The sequence below is a fragment of the Corythoichthys intestinalis genome, chromosome 12, assembly GCF_030265065.1.
Source record: "Corythoichthys intestinalis isolate RoL2023-P3 chromosome 12, ASM3026506v1, whole genome shotgun sequence".
Lineage (NCBI taxonomy): Eukaryota > Metazoa > Chordata > Actinopteri > Syngnathiformes > Syngnathidae > Corythoichthys > Corythoichthys intestinalis.
This window is the reverse complement of record NC_080406.1, coordinates 44,606,731-44,625,608: the sequence shown is the minus strand read 5'-3', so window position 1 is coordinate 44,625,608 and position 18,878 is coordinate 44,606,731. Positions and strand designations below refer to the sequence as shown.

Sequence of the window (18,878 nt, the reverse complement as noted above, 5' to 3'; positions counted from 1 at the left end):
TTTTTTTTGTACACACATTTTTTCATGAGAAAATTTTTTTTTAAAATCGCATCAACTTGTTTTCTTGTACAAAGTTATTTAATAAGACAACTTTGAAATCCAAATTTTCTTCCCCTGAGAGGGTGTCAAACATAAAAACAATAGTCCAGTATGAAACTGCTAAACTGAACCCAAGAACAGACTGCATTACAACCTCACTAACAGAGTGTCAATGCAAATAAATAAATGTGTCAATAAATATATATATATTTTTTTAATATTAAATATTTTGTAATGCAGCAAAGAAATACAACCTAAGCAAAATCTATGCTTTCTTCCCTTATTCAAGCAACCCTTCCAGGATATTTGCATGAAATCTTCCAATGGCAGTCAAGAGTTGACTCGCGGTCAATAAAGTTTCCCCATTTTCATCACGGTTTCCTGGAGTCACATAGTAAATAGCATTAAAAGATTTCTGATGCGGTATCATTGGAAGTAGAGGCAGTCTGACGCAACTTACCATTTGCGTACGTGGAAAGATACTGAGCCATAACGTCTGAGCACTTGTACTCCAGAAGGCGAATGAAGGTGAGCTTTTGCCCAGATATGCTGAAGCTCCTGTGCAGCTGCTTCACCAAATTCACCACCCAATTCATTTTATTGTAGTCCTTTTCAAACACCTATGCAGAAAAAAACAAGTTTGATTGTAACGGTAAGTAATTATAAAAACAATGTCCACCTTTGTTGGCACTACAAAAAGTAGTGTTGTTTTTCCTTACTGTAACTGGCTCATAACTATGAGGCCAGGGAAGTCCTGATTTTTATCTGTTGCATGAATGGCAAAAAATGAATATATAGGTTTGATGCACTGTCTATCACCTTATGAAAGAGCTAAACTACAGCATGGTTACCCCAGTGCTTTATAAGCCTGGTGGGCCTTTAGGCCAGTTTTATGACGGAAACCCTGTATGGTATACAGTGATCCCTCAATCGCCGCTGTTAATGAGGACCAGAACTAACCGCGTAAAGTGAAAAACCTCGAAATAGTGTAACTCGCCCCCCGATTTTTAACATACAGTTTGTGCGTACATTTATAATATCAATAAGTGTATATAAAACACTACAAATGCATATTTTATCATTAGAACATTAAAGAACAGCTTGAAACATGTAAAAAAATAACATACATAATAAATAAAAAATACTTACAGTACATTCATTCTCTCACTCATGATATGTGTGTGGGGGAGTGTAAGTGTACACACATATGCAGATGTAAATAAAGTGTACATAAATATGTTTTTAGAACTCTTTCATATAATATACAGTATTTTTCTAATTTGCGATGTACTGAAGGCACGAAAGTTGAGCCGCGAAGTAGCGAGGGATCACATTTCCAATTAAATTAAAACAACTACAAGTAAGGCTATATCAGCCGTGAGTTGAATTGAACAAGCCTAGATTTTATCAATTGTGCTAAAAGTGCGTAAATCTGTCGATAAATCAAGATGAGATTAGCATTACTTCTGTATTAATAATGATTGGGACTTTGTTCAGTGGCGTCCTATAGGGGTATAGGGGGTTTGTAATGTTAAATAAAGGAAAGATTAAGAATAAGTGGTGACAAAATGTACAAAATTAGGTCATATTGAAAATAATATTCCTTTGATGTACTGCAGTAGAATAAAGGTGATTCGGGGGATCAATGATGCAAAATTAATACCTAGTTACCTACCAGAATAATGAAGACAATTATTGTGGCAACAGATGTGATCTGTCCAGATTGGACCTTGTTGGCCAAGATAATGTAGCACAGTTTATGGCCACATAGCACCAAGAGACGAGCAATATTATGCACGTGCCATTCCTGAGGAATTACTGTAAAAAACACAGTAGGAACCAAATCAGCTAATTTTGTTTTGGTGCGAGAGTACCACTGACAATACTGTTTGCCAATCCAGTATGTAGCTCACCTCACATCCAAAGTCAGCGCAAAAGAAAATGGAACGAGTTACCAGTGATCTCTTCGAAGATGGCCAGGGTTGATTGTATGGAAGATTTTTTATTTTGGGGGTTGTTGAAGACCAAAATGATGGACTTGGCCAGGTCAACCAAAGCATTCCGAGGCAGCACCTCTTCCACGAGATCCTGCCAACTGATGGGGCCTGCAGGGAGGAGTAAACCCAGCCCACAGACCAAATGACGGGCTGAGTGAAAGTTTACTCACCTGTAGCCAGTTGTGGTCCATATAGGATTAACAGTAGGTGTGCCTGGCTGACCAAAGGCCAGGGCCTCAGGAGCTGCAGGAGCCAAAATCGACATTCTGATGGGTGCGGTGACAAGTCCAGCAAAACCTTACGGCAGAAGTAGCGAAGCTCTAGCTCTTCATTGCATTTCAGCCCTGCAGACACAGTGAGAAACCCAAAGATGTCATGGAATACATTTATTTTGTAGGGGAAAAAGTTCTGAATCAGGGGCCCATAATTTAGGAGAAAGTTTTGTTTTTCATGCTCATACCAGGTTTCCCATTGGTAGTGACTGCCTCAATTTTACGGAGCAAATTGGTGACTTCACACAAAAAGGAGAATACTTTTTGGCACTCCAGATCATCCCACCCAGCAATTAGGGTCTGTAAAAGAAATCAATAGAAAAATAAAATTTGATACCAGTTGTGTGTACCCATTTATGTATTATTTGAGAGGTCACCTGCAAAAAAATTCCATATCTAAAGAAACCAATGCAATTTGGCTGTGAGCAACTATCCTGTAAGAAGCATGGAACCTGCAGAAACATTAAGAATTGGGAAAAAAATCATCTGCAAAACATTGCACAAATATCTCACTATACTGTACTCTTCTTATTTTTCCTACCTGTGAAAACGTGTACATGACACATTTCAGCCTTTCCTTTGTAGGTAGCAGCATTGTACAACGTTTGAACAATACACCTAAGACGAAAATGAATAATACTAATTTAGCAACACTAATAAAAAGTTAGGGATACTGGGCTTTTAGATGAAATTTCAATTTGGCCTCGAAGTTCACCTGGAAGCCCAATATCATTAAAAGTATTGTGCAGTATATAAAGATTAGAGCTGTCCCGATTAGTCGACATAGTCAACGTCATCGATGATGTAAATGCATCGACGAGCGCACCATCCCGTCGACGGTTTATAAAGGGTTTAAAAAATATATGCGTGGAAAGTTAAGAATGGCAGACGCTCCGGATTCAAGTGGGGAAAGCGCCACAAAGCCAAAAAGCGCAAGAGAGTGACGAAAGCATAGACTTATTTCTACGAAACAAGGAGTGTACACTGTACACCAAGCTTGCATATCACGGGAACACGCTGGCCGTGAATGAACACCTGAAACGCCGTCACCCAGGTATAATTTTGGAGGACGACAGGAGACCAAAAGCTGGCGGATCGTAAGTCCATATTACGACATTTTTTATTGAAGTTGCCTTCATGTGGGTCGTACGACAGAGTATTAGGGGCTAATGTCGAGCTAATGTAGCTGAATAAGCAGCTACGTACTTTATGTTGCGCACTGCCGCCTCTGTTAAAATCAACAATATTGAAAGCATCTTGTGTTTTGGAATCGGTTTTACAAATAAGGAAATCCTTGTTATTTTGCTTCATCTACATCAAATTATAATTAATAGAAGAATTTATGCTAATGTTTCGTCGTAGCTCCAAGCTAAGGTACATGTATGAAAAGTGTGTAGCGGCTCACTTTTTTTCCGTCGTAGCGTAGTATCAATGTGCATCATTGGGTTTTTTATGTACTTCACTCCAGTAATACGTGACATTCATTTATCTACTCTGCTGGTGCTCACTCTTGGAACAATATCGGCATACCACAAAAAGAGAAAGTAAGAATTGTTTTGAATCCTGACGGAAAAGTGAAGTCACAGTGTTCTGAATCTGTTTACATTCCATTCTTTTTTTGTTTATTTGTAAAAGAAATAGAGAATTTAAGTGTTCCAAAATGTTTTTGTGAATTAATAATCCCCAACAAAAGTTTAATTCCAAGGTTAGTTAAAAAAAAGAAAAGTTCATTAAAAAATGATCAGACTAGTTGACTAATCGTTAAAAAAGTCTGCAGACTAATCAGGAGAAAAATAACTGTTTTTGACAGCCCTAATAAAGATTGATCAAACTCTCCACAGCTGCTTACCCAGGTCTCTGAAATGTCCACTCAAACATTCCTGCTCAGGGCAACTGATGTAATGGTAGCTATGGTGCATCATTTTGTTTTTCCAGGCGTGAGTGCTGATATAGTCCACCACACATCTATTCATTTGTGTGGACGCTAAACAGAGCTTACTGACCTCCAGCACTAGCAAAATGAAACAAAAAGTACAAATGATCATATATCAATTCATCCATGTTCTTTCCTGCTAATCCTCATCAGGGTTGCGGGCCTATAGTCTATCCCTGCTGATTTTTGAGAGAGAGGTGGGGTACACGAACTAACTCAAAAGGTTATCGATATGCTGCGGGCAAGAATCGAGATACTGTTTTGTTTTATAAAGATGTCACTGTTAATAAAGGAACCAACGAGTTGCTGCCAGTTTTCTACAATATCAAAGTTTTTACCTTGAATATTGTCTATGTTAACTCTTTTTAGCCCTTTTCACACACATTTCCCGGGAAATTCCTGTGTAAGGTGACGCGGGATTTACTTGCGTCATTGCTTTCACACATGTAGAGATGTCCCGAGAATGACGCAGGTTGGACCCTTTCACACACTTGTCCTGTGTTGCCCACAGGCCATCTCTGTGGGGGGAGGGCTGCTTGCACGATTTCAAAAACCGGACATTACGTCATTCTTGGTCGGCATCGGCTGTCACAATGTTGGTCAAATCATGTTTTGTTCCAGAGGGAGCGTTCCCGACGTCGTAACTGCAGCCAATTCAAGCTCATCAAGACTGTGTTTAAGCCCAGAAGGGTGCCAAGATATTAATTTGCTTGGTGCCACCTCTGCAGTCCTTGTTTTGAAATCCCCTTCGTTGTGCTGGTATTTGAGTTTATTTGTCTTGTTGTCTTATCGGCTCTCTGCCTACCGCTTAGGTTAGTATTACTGATCCCCGTCGACTTACTGTCACGGACCCATTGTGTTATTCCCTCTTTTCAGCGATCACGTGTATTTTTGTCTGTATTTAATAAACCCTTCAACGCCTCCCTCCGTTGTTTTCTGCTTTGAGGAACAACCTTGTTTCCGCAGTTGCGATCAGCAACAAAATAAACCACACATTTCCAAAGACTCTCTTCCTGGACTCTACGATCCAGTAGCAATTTAATTTTGTTGTGTTTTCAGTTTAATTGAGCTATTTCCAGCTTGCTATGTTGATAAGTGCGATGTTTGTTTACCGCGTTTCGTCTTAATGCGAAGAAAGCGGAAGTGACGATCGGCCCACCACGATATTTACGTCATCAGCCATCGCTCTGTGACACGGGAATTTAATGCTTGCTTTCACATAAGCTTCATCTCAAGACTTTCATGGGAATTAGACTAAGACGCGACCAGTGAAATGTCCGCGTAATCTCTGTGTCAGTTCACCCAGGAAATTGTGTTCACATACAAGGGCTGCACGTTTAAATCCCGCGATTCTCGCGGCGTTTCGGCATGTGTGAAAGGGGCTTTTGGCTGCCATTGACAGCACTAGAGGAGCAGTTCTTCTTGACTCGTTCATTTGATCCTCCCAGTCAAAATGAATTGGATGTCGAGTGCTGTTAATGGTACTCAAACATGAGCATTCAAAGTCAGTTGTCCCAGTACATTAATTTTTTTATGAAAATGTCGCAATAACATGTTGCTGTATTTAGTTACAGAAATAATGCACTGGAATATTTTTATAGTCTGTGAGAAAGACCCACATTTTTGACAGATTGTCCTTGACAGTGTAATAAAATGGACTTCGTATATTTATTCATTTAGAAATAGCTTGTTAATGTCTTTAATTGTTGAGTCATAGGATATTGTAGATTGACTTCCAGACCCACATTTCAATAATTGTTGAACCACCATATTGTGAGATAATCGTTTAGCTTTGACACATATTGTGAGTTTCATCAACTACACAGCGGCACCTTACCTGATAGGTTGTCCAAAATCATATGAACCAACTCCAGTGGAAGTTTTTGGAAAAAGTTTATCTCCTCCATCGTCTGACTGCTGTTCACGACAGTTCCACGACGACGACGACTATGCGCGTACGTTCCTGGTCTTCCTTTCGCCATTGTTCACTGTTAAATGCCATATTTTATTAGCGTATCATTGTTTCAGACATAACTATATCTAGCATTATTCGGTGACCTCTTTATTCGTCTGAAGTAGGCGGGGAAATACTTACAAATCGATGCTCGGATATTAGCTAGTTCACGAAATGGCTTAAATGTGTCATATATTATGTACTGAAACGAAAACATCGGTTTATTTCCACTTAATTGTTAATCACACACTGTTTCAACCTACTTGCTTAGCTGTAACACGACTAAGCTTTATTGTTTGCAATGAAAAGAAACTCACCAATTTGTTTAGCTTGTTCCACGATAGGCTATAGCGACCCTTGGCAGTGGCGCGATTTTTAATATTGCGTTTATGGAGCGATGTTATGTACTCTCTCTGGTAAAGTCATCCAAAGTACAACGTTTACCAAAGTAGCTTTACATGTATAAATGACACATCTGTAACGAAATGAACTGGTAAACTAGTGGTAATTGTTGGTCTCGGTTAATCTTACAGCAGAGAGCTTTTTAAAAGCCTAGTTTGGCTCTACGGAGAAGTGTACAAACTATAAGACCGTATTCACATAAAGCTTTGTGGTTCTTTTAAAAAAAAAAAAAAAAAAAAAAAAAAAGTAGCTAAAGACACAAACATTTCATCACCTTTTTTTAACGTTTTCAAAAAAATCATGTGTTTCCAGGAAAATGTGGGGGGAAATGGCTTCGACGATTATTTTAACGTATCAATTTATAAACAGTTTGAACACTGCCACTTCACGTGAATATGGGAAAAGTGAAGATATCCCTTCGTGTTTGACAGAAACTTTTGTTTTAGATTAAATGCGTATGCACATTACTGTATTATATTTACGTTAGGTTCCATTTAAAATATATTGTCCTGATTTATTTAAAAAAAAAAAAAAAAAAAAAAAAAAAAAAAAAAACATGAATAGGATAATAAGTGTATGTATATGTGTCAGGATGTATTTTTATTTGTATGTACAACTTTTGGCATTGGTGTCACACTTTGAAAATCCCTGCACCATATGAATAAATATTTTGGGACACCTGCCCATTTCGTTCCAAAAACTGGACCATTAAATAGAAAGAAACATGGATCAACTTTTTCTCTAACAACTACTGTAAATCACTTCACTTCAGGGGGAATAAAAAGCCTATTGGAAAATTATGAAAGAAGGTGTCTGAAATGGGATAAAATAGGCCTACACATTAGTTGTGTGCGTCTAGGCATATACCGGTATGAAATTCTGACGGTATGATAACCTAAAGCTAAAATATCAAGGTATCATCGTATTACAATTACAGCTCTAGAATATGTTACTTTGAGATATCTGGGTTTTAAAAAAATTCAATTAAAAAAAAAAAAAAAAAACACCTATTCCATTGAACAGGATTTTTATTTTTCAAAGCATATTCACAAATTGGAACATAAGTTTAATTTTAAAAGGTAACTAAATATTCTGATTAAAATTAAAATAAATGCAGTCCTAGACCCACAGCCACAGCAAAACATTATTGCCATCAGAACAATAATATTTGAATTATTTTCCATAAAAAGCACTTGTGTATAACTTATATCATGTTTACATTATACACACACTCTTTCTCAACACAGACAGTTGCCAGAGAGAAAAAAAACACCATGTTTTACCACCGCTAGACACACTTAATACACTTGAGTTTACTCTCGTAGCTGGTGGGAAATGTTCATGACAGTGTTTACTAAATTTTAATTTTGTATATATGTGAAATCATATTAGAGGTATTGCCTTCTCGGCAGCCATTCACCACAAACATGTTTTACATGTCTTTTGGCCCTCCTCCTCTTAGCCGCGGCCGTCTGTAACTTTTTCTGTAGCTGAAATTCCCATACCAGCGGTTTTGTTTTCTTCGATGAGGGAAAAAAATTCAGGAGTTTCACCTCCTCCAGACAGCGTTTACCACAGCTGACTCACTGGCACTGAGCAACAACCGGTGGAGGATTTTTGAGCCTGGCCGCTGCAAGCGAGGGATTTCCCCATGCATTTTGGGACATAGAAATTAGCTAATACCTTAGCGACGGTATGACAGAAAATTTGCGATTTTGAAACCTCTATGTTTTCATACCACCGTATTACCACGGTATATTTTGAAACCGGTATTCGGCACATGTCTATGTGAATCACAGCAGAAATAATCTTTTCTTAATTAAATAGAAAGACACAAAATTTCATTTTTTTAGTGGAAAAATGTCATTGAAAGCTAATATTTCCCGGAAGTAGGCAAAATAGCAGTTTTTTGACATTTTTAAATGCCAGTAATATTTTAGCCAATCGAATTCAAGTATCTCAGGTTGTCCTGTCTACTTATCATTAGGAGTGGGAACCTCTTGGTACCTCACGCTACGATACGATTTGCGATACAAAGCTCGCGATAACAACTATCTCACGATAACGACACACATGGTCACGACATCATTCTAGGATATTCTACAAAACAACTATCAAACAGAAAAACAAGCTATTTTCATCCTTCCGCTGTAAATTTAACACTAGTAGAGGCCCAGTCCAGTTGAACTGGAAGGGTGGCAGCGAATGAACCCTTCCCACTCCAAACGAGTCCCTCCCACTTATATTGCCGTCGGTGGCAGCCAATGCCAAGCAACAAGGTACTTTTGGGCCATTTCAGGTCATTACCTGTTGATTTTACAGTCGTATCCTGTTGATTTTGGGGCATTTCAGGGTCACCTCCTGTTGATTTTGGATCACAGAACAGGAGGTGACCCAGAAATGAATTGGCAGTGACTCAAACTTATCAGGAAGTGACCTGTAAATGCCCTAAAACGAACAGAAAGTGACATGCAAATGCCCCAAAAATCCAAAAGAGTGACTGTGAATGCTCTGGTTTCGAACGAACAAGCTTTCATTCGCCCTTCCCCATCTTAATAGATTGGGCGTCAAGTGCCGTCAATGGCAGCCATAGAGTTAAATGAGACACAATTATGGTGGAAGATTTTGGTAGCAACTTGTTGGTTCCTTTTTTTTTTTTTTTTTTTTTTTTACACCTTTTTAAAACGATATCTCAAATCTTGGCATGAGCATATCCAGGCATGAAAATCTCTCACCTTTCGGCGAAATTCGCCGTTTTGAAGTCAAAAAGGGCGACCTACGTGAATTGCGTGGATCGGAGGAGAAATTCTTTTTGGGAGGTTTTATTTAATTATTATTATTATTATTATTATCATCATGTGATTAACTTAGTACGTAAACTGAGCACTTAAGAAATCGGTTCTTTAAAACAGTGACACGTGGACAGTCAGCAAATCCTTCTAGATGCTTCGCTGACGAGAACCAATCATCGGCCCAAGCTGCGTTCCATTATTCCAAACGCGCGCACTACGGTTTCAATCGTTTTCACATTTTGCGATATAAAAAAAGTTACTGCCATTCGTTGCAGCTTGCGTTGAACACTGCCAGAGCTAGCCAAATCTCTCATGAAAAAAAATAGCTCCCGTTAAATTGGCGTCAAGCGGTACTATTTAGCGGTAATATAGACGAAGAAACACACTGTTGAGTCAAATTAAGCGGCATGCTCTCGGATGGAGGGGGGCGCCTCGTATCGCTCCCGTCGTCCGCCTGAGACGCGTTATTTTCGGCTGTGACTTGAGCTGACGGCCGGTGTCGGCACAACACCGGCCCGACGAGTGGTGGGAATGACTCTTGCTAAGCTTTTCAGGAATACAGGGATCCCTCGTTTTTCGCGGTTAATGAGGACCAGAACCCGCCACAATAAGTGAAAACCGCGAAGTAGCGCCCCCCCTCCCCATTTTGTGTGCGTGTTCAATGTATTTATTCAGATTTTACATTGGAAAAAAGATACATCTATATAAGACATGCTTTTTCACTTTTTTCACCAAAGTATCATTTATAAATGGTTTTCAAGCACTTCAAAATGTAAGAATTATGATAAGCTTTAAACATGTTACTGCCCCACCGAATTATTTTTAATCAAGAAGAAAGTAGTAAGAAAATGCTTGGCTTTATTAAATGCTTCATAGTGAGTCTACTCAAACCCTCTCAGGCTTTGTTAAACGGTGATTGACACATGTGCAAAGTTTTTCTTTTTATATATTTTTTTTTGTTTGAAGCAACTTATTTGATTGAATAATAAAGACACAAATGTCCTAGCCAAAATGTGGCCCAAACGCAAAACATTACTTCAATGGAAAAATTTGTTTCAATCAAGAAAAATAGTTTTCAAATTTCAAATTTTTGTCTCAAATTTATTTTTGCAATCAAAAACAATTTTTTTTATTGAAGTGACTTTTTTGGGATTAAAAGTATATGCTGTATTTTGATTGAAGCAACTTTGTTTTTTATAGAAGTAACTTTGTTTTTTGATTGAATAATAAAAACACAAATCTACCTCCATCGTTATTGAGAGAGAAAGAAATTAAGAAAGCTTTAAAACTAAAAGCCACCGGGGAGTCCGTTTTTTTTTTTTTTTTTTTTTTTTTTTTAATATTTATATTTCATTACATAGACATGCCTCGTAGGGAAAGGAGATTGAGGGATAAAAAAAGGAGTTGGATGAGGCTGCTAAAGGCAGTGGATACCTCATCAGCTGGGTGAATAGCAGACCTGGTAAGAACAAGTTTGCAAGGATAGTCGGGTATTAAATACAATTATAAACACAATTACAATGTTATTTTTCTATAAGATTTTATGTCATTGCTTTATTAATCATTAGGTGCTAGAGTTGTTAAGTATGGGTAATAATGAAATAATAGTTTTGAGAAAACTGTGCTTTTGGTGGCTCAGTGACCATCTGATGTGGTTTGTTCTCAGATGAACAAGTTGAGGAAGGAAGTTTCGATGCAGAGGTTGAAGGAAGAAAAGAGGCAGACTGACTGAGTCACAGCCAGAAAGTGTTGATGACAGTTTTGATTTCTATTCACTGTTGCCCCTTCCCAATTAAAGTATGTCACAGTCGCAGCCAATTATTATCTAAAGCTGGTTAAAATTGAAGTTATGTTGTTTTAAGGTGTATTAAATACTTGTTCATGTGCCCCTTTTGATCTACGAGCACCCGCCCCTCCACCGGTCTCTGCACGGCCCTGCTGAAACACAGTGTGGGTCGACAGAGCTCAATATTTTGTTGGGGTGTACAGTGTACTGGAACATATTTCCTCCACACCTTTCTCACCTTTTTAACCCCTGACCCATTTTCATGCCTGATATCGATAACCTTTGGGGATCAAAATATCACGGTATATCACCATTTGTCACACCCCAACTCATCATGCATTAACTACCCACTAAGCCTGAACGATATATCGTTTAAACATCGCCATAGCGATGTGCGTGTGCGCAATAGTCCCATCGCAAGCACGTGCGATAGTTTTTCTTTTTTTTTTGATCCACATACGCCTCACTTTCTGGTCTGCGCACAGCCTCCTGCCCTCCCTCTCCCAGCCTTTTGATCCTCTCAGTCACTGCGGCACAACGATGGCTTTGATCTGGCCAAAGAAGCAGACTTCACACGGGCATCTGTCAATCATCGTTTAACTTGTTAAACAGTTGCAAGGAAGCCGAGCTGGAATGAATGTGTGTACTGTGGGGACGTTGGTGACATTTAAATGCCAGAAGTGATCATAAGGAGTTTGAAATTTCTACATGTCACTTCAACGGTCACAGCTAAAGTAGATAAACAGAAGCATTTAATAAAGCCAAGCATTTATCTGCTACAGTACTTTATTCTTGTTCAAAAATGATTTGGTTGGACAGTTATGTTTAAAACTTATCATAATTATGACATTTGAAGTGCTTAAAAACCATTTGTTTATATACATTTTTTAAATCACTTTGGGGGGAAAAGTGAGAAAAAAAACATGTCTTATATGTATCTCTTTCCAATGCTAAATCTGAATAAATACATTGGGCACAAAAAACACACACACAAAAAAATAAATAAATAAATAAATAAAAAAATGGGGGAGGTGCGCTACTTCGCGGTTTTTCGCTTATCGCGGCGGGTTCTGGTCCCCATTAACCGCGAAAAACAAGGGATGACTGTACACTGTGGTGATGGTGAGTCATCTAAAGTCTTTCCAAACAGCTATTTAAGTCATCTTGTGAAAATTTCTTGAAAAAAATATTTATACATTTTTTTTTAATATCGCAATATAATATTGCAATATATCGCAAACCCAAAAAAAATTGCAGCAATTGTTTTTTCCAATATCGTTCAGGCCTACTACCCACTGTAGTATGCATGGATATAACAGAAAATGGCTTCAATGGACCCAGGAAACAAAGCACGTCTGAGACAGACACAGAGAAAGAGAGCAACAGATTGAACAGGTACAGAAACAAAAGTGTGTGCCTATTTTCATAGTCAGTTTTTATGTTTCGAGTGGATCAGAGCTTATTTGCTGCATGCGTTTGATGTGACTGTTGTCACATTCATGACACTTTGGCTTTACTTGTAAATTTTTATTTTTTGGATGTTTAAACCTTATTTTCTCTATTACTAGAGGTTTAAGAAAGGCACAACTTGCACAATTAAATATTCTGTGCAACTGTATTTCACATGAAGGTCGTTTACACGAGGCATTTTCATTTGCTTCAAAATCCTTGAGTTCATTGCATATTAAGTTGTCAAAGACTTGTCACGCAAGACAATGTACTGTATGTGGCTCGGGACACCCAGATACATTGTTATCCTTGAGTACATTGCACAACAGCTACGCTTTGTTGCTAATCACGGGATTATTCCTTCGAACTAATACTATTAGGTGTTCCACATTTAAATGGTGTCTCCCACACCACAGACACGCGTCGCAGAAGATCATTACCTTAGAACTGAGCATCTACAGTGAGCTGAATTCTTGGAAGAATTGATTAAAATGTCTTGTTCTCCAACAGGTTGTGTGCTTTGCTTACAGATGGATGACAAAGAGCAGCTATGTTCTTAACGGGAGACAAGAGCGCAGATTCTGCTTTTAATGACAGTGCGGGGCCGACGTCAAAGTATGTATAGCATTGATATAATGCATGTGTTAAAAGTTCACTAATATGTTTGATCATAACATGTACAGTATGTACGTATGGTTGTATTCACTACCAGTACTGTAGAAAAACTGTTTTTGCTGTTTGTTACAAGAAGACATTGCAAAACTACTATAATTTCTAACACTATGTGTTTATTACCTCTTGTCTAAGGCCAAAGCATCGATTGTTTTTCGACCAAATGCACAATCTTCATTCCTGTGACCACAGGTTTATCTCTCATACTAATATTACCACGAGGCCGGTATTCAGGTGTGTTTTTACTGCAGTCCTTCATTCACTTTTGTCTAATGATTTCACTCTGCAGGAAACAAAAATAGTGAAACCTAAAAAGTATTACATACATACCTACATAATCCTTTCCAGGATGTGGATCGACATCTGATCAGTTCATATTTCAGAGTAAATTTTCCCTCTACAAAGAATGGAGGTCAAGTCACTTTATGTCTAAAAGCTTATTTATTCCAGCCTCAGGTTTACACAAGTGACCAAAGCAACACAGTATTTAAATGTCTTTTGCTAATACTGTTTTGTATAATACACTGCCCAAAGTCTCAGGAGAAGTAAACATATTATGGTCATCAGAATGGTCATCAGGTCTTAAGAGATTCCACTGTTTTTTGGGTTTTTTTTTTTACTCAACCCTCGGGTGACTATATTTGATGGTTAAAAAAAAATAATAATAAAGACCTGGCATCCACAAAGATGGACATCCCATTTTGGGCCGTGTACAGTAGGCCACTATATTGATTTGTGGTGTGGAAGTGTGGCCTACATGACCCAAAGTATTGTGCCCACCTATGTGGATGCCAAGATTATTTATATATGTATTTATATTATTATAATATTATTTCTTGATTATTATACATTATTATTGTTTTTTTTTAATCAATTTTAATTTGTATGTCTTTTGTAATTTATTAGAATGATAAATTAATAAAATGTTGATTAAAAAGCTGAATTACCTTTTTTTAAACACAGATAAAAACATAAATACTCTGTAGATATGGCCCCCAATAATACTTTAAAGTTGTTTTTATTTCTTATAGTGTCATTACATGCCATTGACAACAATAGACATCCAATTCATTTAAAATGGCAGGGCTATCAGAGATAATTTGCTTGCCAGCCTCTCCCAATCAAAATAGATTGGATGTCTAACGCCGTCAATGGCAGCCAATGGGTAAAATGAGTGCCCTATAAAGGGTTATTGAACAGATACCAAAAACAAATGCTTTGCTTCAATAAAGAGACAAGTGTATTACCGCTTGCCAGGACAATACACTTTATAAAGGATTTATTATCTGTGAAATGAAACTGTTAGCAAAAAGGACACATGCCAAATTTAGCTAGGCATTGTTGTGAAACGGCTGTCTTTTCTCAAGATCCATTTCCCCTCGACCTTTAGTTCACGACACGCAGCAGGAAAAAGACGAGGTAAATGCTTAACTGAGAGAGTTGAGCTGCTGTTTTGTCAGTCTTAGTGATAGGTGAACTTGTGCACATTAAAAATTGCACAACTGGTCAGACTATTAAAGAGGCTAAGGAATTTTCAAAGTGAGCGTTTTATATCTGTACAGTACTCCAAGCTTGGGTGGTTTCTGTCAATGTTTAATTTCTTCTCTCCGGAGGGGCGGTGAAAATGTTAGCAAATAAACTACTGCGGCATAAGCTCCTGAGAGAAGCTGAAAACTGCTCTCATTAGTTACAGATGCAGACACCTGCCAGTCAGTGGAGACTGATGCCAGAATAGTTTTAGCTCCTTCACTTCACACTAAAGGAATGGCTGGGAGTCCGTGACAAAATGTAAGCTCTCTGGAATTGACTGCTTCTGCGGGGAGTGCCCTTCGCTTGAAGAATAAACCAAATCTGCAGCCTGAGGGACTCGAGAATGCATCTGTTGTTGAAGGTATACAATATTTAACTCAGTGGCTACCATTGACGGCACTAGATGTCCAATTCAATTTGACATTCGTTCATTTTCCCTCTCCCAATCAAAATGGATTGGACTTCCAGCACCGTCAATAGCAATATATGAGCATTTGCGTACAAGGCTTCGCTGTTCTAAAGACTTGCACAGCCCAAACCGTTTGACCGAATTTTCACACGACGCAGGGAATTTTTCGAACGACCCCCAAAGAATTTCCGTTTGCCCATTAACGTGATTTTTTTTTTTTTTTTTTTTAATGTTTGTTTTTTGTTTTGTTTTTTTAAATAAAAAAATTTCAAAACGGTACTTGTAAGGGTAAGGGGCATAAAAGTTGTACACAGTATTTGGCAAAAATGTAAGGTTTCCCGGTTCGCCAAAAACTGTCCCAATCATTTCTGATTGGATGCCATTGACAGCCATGTACGTCCAAATTTCCCATTCATTTTCAATGGCAGGAAAACAAAGTTTCTTGTTATTTTTTACCATTTACCATTACAGCCTGTTGACATTTTGTGAGCTGATATCAACAGGACGTGTCCCCCAAATGGATATCAAAAGCACATGTCCCCCAAATGTCCCCAAATCAACAGGAAGTGACCTGATATCAACAGGACTTGTCTCCAAAATGTCCCCAAATCAACAGGAAGCGACCTGATAGAGCTGTATCTTTAACATATGTGATAAAATATTTACATGCAATATTTACATTTATTTAGTTCTCATATGACGTGATCATGAATGCTCGACTTTTAAAACTATATCCATGTGATTTTTTTACAGCTCGGGAGTCTTTCCAAGTGAATGAAACATGGCCAGCTCTGCTGTTCAGCTCCTTGGTTTTATATTGAGCCTGCTTGGGTTTGTGGGAACTTTAGCTGCCACTCTACTCCCACACTGGCGAACATCAGCCTATGTTGGCTCAAACATTATCACAGCAACAGCCTATATGAAAGGTCTGTGGATGGAGTGTGTGTGGCACAGCACAGGTATTTATCAGTGTGAGGTGTACAGATCTTTACTGGCGCTGCCGCAGGATATGCAGGTACAACTTTTCTTACAACTTGAGTGAACGTGAGTAAGAATTTTGTTTTGGAATGTCTTTTCTCATCATTAGGCCGCACGCGCACTTATGGTGCTCTCCTGCGTCTCCTCCACCCTGGCAATTGTGGCTTCTGTGATCGGGATGAAGTGCACCTACTTTGCTCAAGGCTCATTAATTAAGTCTCCACTCGTGATGAGTGGAGGGATATGTTTTCTCTGTGCCGGATTACTCTGCTTGACCACTGTGTCCTGGACCACCAATGACGTGATCATAGATTTCTATGACCCCTTACTTCCAAGTGGCATGAAATACGAAATTGGCCTGGCGGTGTATCTCGGTTACGCGTCAGCCTGCCTCAGCCTGTGTGGGGGAGTGGTACTGATCTGGAGCAGCAGCGGTGAACGGTCACCGAGGTTTCCCCAAAGGCAGATGAGTCAGCCAACATCCCCTCCTCCTTATAACAACAATTTCACTCCAGCACCCCCTTACAATCCTGCAGAGGCACTAAAGGACAATCGCGCACCGTCACTTTTCTCAGTCTCCAGCAGTGGTTACAGACTTAATAATTATGTCTAATGTCTGTGGTGATGCTTGCTTGCGATCAGCACACCTAAGCATAGAATAGAACTAAAAAAAAAATGCCAAAAAATGTCAAGTGAACTTGTCCAATCACACAGACACTCAATGCAATGTGGCTAAAGTACCACTAGATGGCGACATTTATCAGTGAATAGAAACTAATGACAACCTGGATATTTGTAATACACACTAAATTGTTCTCTTCTTATATTATAACAAGTATTCGCATTCAAAAAATGACAATGCACATACATCCTGAATGTAATGTCTATTAGAGGAATGCATCAGAAACACTATAAATCGTTTATCATTCACATCCTTTCCAAACATGATTGATTGCATTTATGCAATTGTTTTAAAAATATATATGTAAATTAATCTGTATGTTGTGTTCTCCCACAAAGCATCTAATTGGCTTCGCACAAGCAAATTTGTATGTACTGTGTAAGGAAAAACTCCCAATTAGAGCCCCAGTGTGAGCCCGTCAACCTGCACAGCAGCTACTGTGCCTGTCATAACATTGTAGCAGATCAGCCATCACACTTCTAAGCATATATTTCCTTTGAGTGGGTATTAATTAACAATAAATTATTTTGCAGTTGGGTTTTTTTGTTTGTTTAGTTTTTGTTTTTTTATCCAAAATAAGTGGTCTTGGTGCCTGTTTTTACCCATCAATGATTGATTGATTGTATTAACGGTCTTAATCAAAATTAGGCACTATCTGTTGTAAGAGTTACGGTATCATCCTGGCAAATTTGTTTTAGATGTTTTCTATACTAAATCTTGAACTAAACTAGATTACCAAACAATTTACAAAGGTAAGTCTCCCCAACTACCCACTAATTTGATTTAAGAAAAAAAAACACATTTGTAAGTTAAATAACTAAATCAACCTCCATACAGTAAAATCTAAATTTTAGTCACATCAATGTGTTGTGTTGTGTTGTGTTGTGTTGTGTTGTGTTGTGTTGTGTTCTGTTCTGTTGACTCCCATAAAAACTAAAGAAAGCAACTCCTTCCTTTATAGGCAACTCTATCTTTAGCTACCCTCAACTAGTCTTTTATGAGCAATAAACCCAGGTAAACTCAATCGGAACTTAGTTTTGACATTTCTCCAATAACATAACTCCCCCTTTGAGAAAAAGGAAAGTAATTTGTTGGCATCAAGATTTGAGTTTTAATAGGCTTCAAAATCATATACAGTATCAATAATGTACTCAATGACATGTGAGTCACCATTTTTACAGCCCAGTTACATTTACAGACTTTGTCTGCCACCACATCAGACTCCTTCACCTGTTCTGTTGATATCCGCGTCAACGTGTTCAACAGTCATATTTGACTTTGGAGACACAGCAAAGTCACGTCACAAAATCATACGTGAAATCTGAACTCCACAACCAGGGCTGTCAACAAACTTACCGGGGCCCAGGGACAAGAGACCATTATAGAGCCCGCCACAGCCCCCCACACCCCCGCCACCGGCTTGTCACGACAACATACGCAGTACTTTTAACGCTTTGCAAGCAATGACAGTGTAAATTTTCAAATTATTTAATTTGAGATGGACAATTAAATTTAACAGACTGTAATGTGATGTGACACAATATAAACAAACAATCTCCATCTATTGTCCCTTGTAGGCTACAACACAATACAACTTAGAGTGCTATGTCTGCCTGCTAAGCAACAGAACAGTCTCCCATCACCGTCTCTCTCCTCGGCTCAACGCGAGCAGCATGTCTTGTCATACAGCAGCTCAAAGGCTACAAGCGGCCAGTGACACTCGAATCGGGCTTTGGTCACAGTGATCGCGAATGTAAACGTTCAGTGTTAGCAGCTGTTGTTCACTTACCAACATCACCGTCCACAGCCAACTCTAGCCCTAATTCTCTGGCTTCTTGTCCCCCTTCTAAAAACGTCATTTTTTCTCATTCACCTTTATGATCTTCATCTCTTTTTCTTTTCTTTTTTCTTTCCTTTTCTGCGCACCCGATTCATGACGAGTCGCCATGTTTAGAGTTTACAACAATGACAGATTGTAATTTC

The 18,878-nt window shown here is 38.5% G+C and overlaps 2 protein-coding genes across 12 annotated transcripts; one reads left to right on the top strand and one right to left on the bottom strand.

Moving 5' to 3' along the window:
• Positions 1 to 92: 92 nt before the first annotated feature.
• On the bottom strand, positions 93 to 6,800 carry LOC130926829 (F-box only protein 47-like). Of its 5 annotated transcripts, XM_057852096.1 has the most exons (12): positions 6,513 to 6,800; positions 6,337 to 6,397; positions 6,079 to 6,229; positions 4,158 to 4,319; positions 2,850 to 2,926; positions 2,686 to 2,760; positions 2,497 to 2,608; positions 2,207 to 2,380; positions 1,995 to 2,144; positions 1,715 to 1,857; positions 500 to 659; positions 95 to 420 (listed from the first exon to the last, which is right to left on the bottom strand). In XM_057852096.1, exons 3-12 carry the CDS (start codon positions 6,221 to 6,223, stop codon positions 320 to 322), a joined length of 1,299 nt encoding a protein of 432 aa, XP_057708079.1. In that variant the 5' UTR covers positions 6,224 to 6,229; positions 6,337 to 6,397; positions 6,513 to 6,800; the 3' UTR covers positions 95 to 319. The 5 variants fall into 5 exon arrangements, with proteins under 5 accessions (XP_057708083.1, XP_057708079.1, XP_057708080.1 ...); XM_057852100.1 differs by lacking the exon at positions 4,158 to 4,319 and having other exon boundaries at positions 93 to 420; XM_057852097.1 differs by having other exon boundaries at positions 6,337 to 6,800.
• On the top strand, positions 6,166 to 18,859 carry LOC130926831 (claudin-14-like). Of its 7 annotated transcripts, none has more exons than XM_057852101.1 (6): positions 6,166 to 6,196; positions 12,459 to 12,570; positions 13,155 to 13,239; positions 14,984 to 15,187; positions 15,989 to 16,250; positions 16,323 to 18,859. In XM_057852101.1, exons 5-6 carry the CDS (start codon positions 16,017 to 16,019, stop codon positions 16,824 to 16,826), a joined length of 738 nt encoding a protein of 245 aa, XP_057708084.1. In that variant the 5' UTR covers positions 6,166 to 6,196; positions 12,459 to 12,570; positions 13,155 to 13,239; positions 14,984 to 15,187; positions 15,989 to 16,016; the 3' UTR covers positions 16,827 to 18,859. The 7 variants fall into 7 exon arrangements, with proteins under 7 accessions (XP_057708084.1, XP_057708090.1, XP_057708085.1 ...); XM_057852102.1 differs by lacking the exons at positions 6,166 to 6,196; positions 12,459 to 12,570 and adding exons at positions 13,027 to 13,084; positions 13,432 to 13,530; XM_057852105.1 differs by lacking the exons at positions 6,166 to 6,196; positions 12,459 to 12,570 and adding exons at positions 13,036 to 13,084; positions 13,489 to 13,530.
• The last annotated feature ends 19 nt before the right edge of the window (positions 18,860 to 18,878 follow it).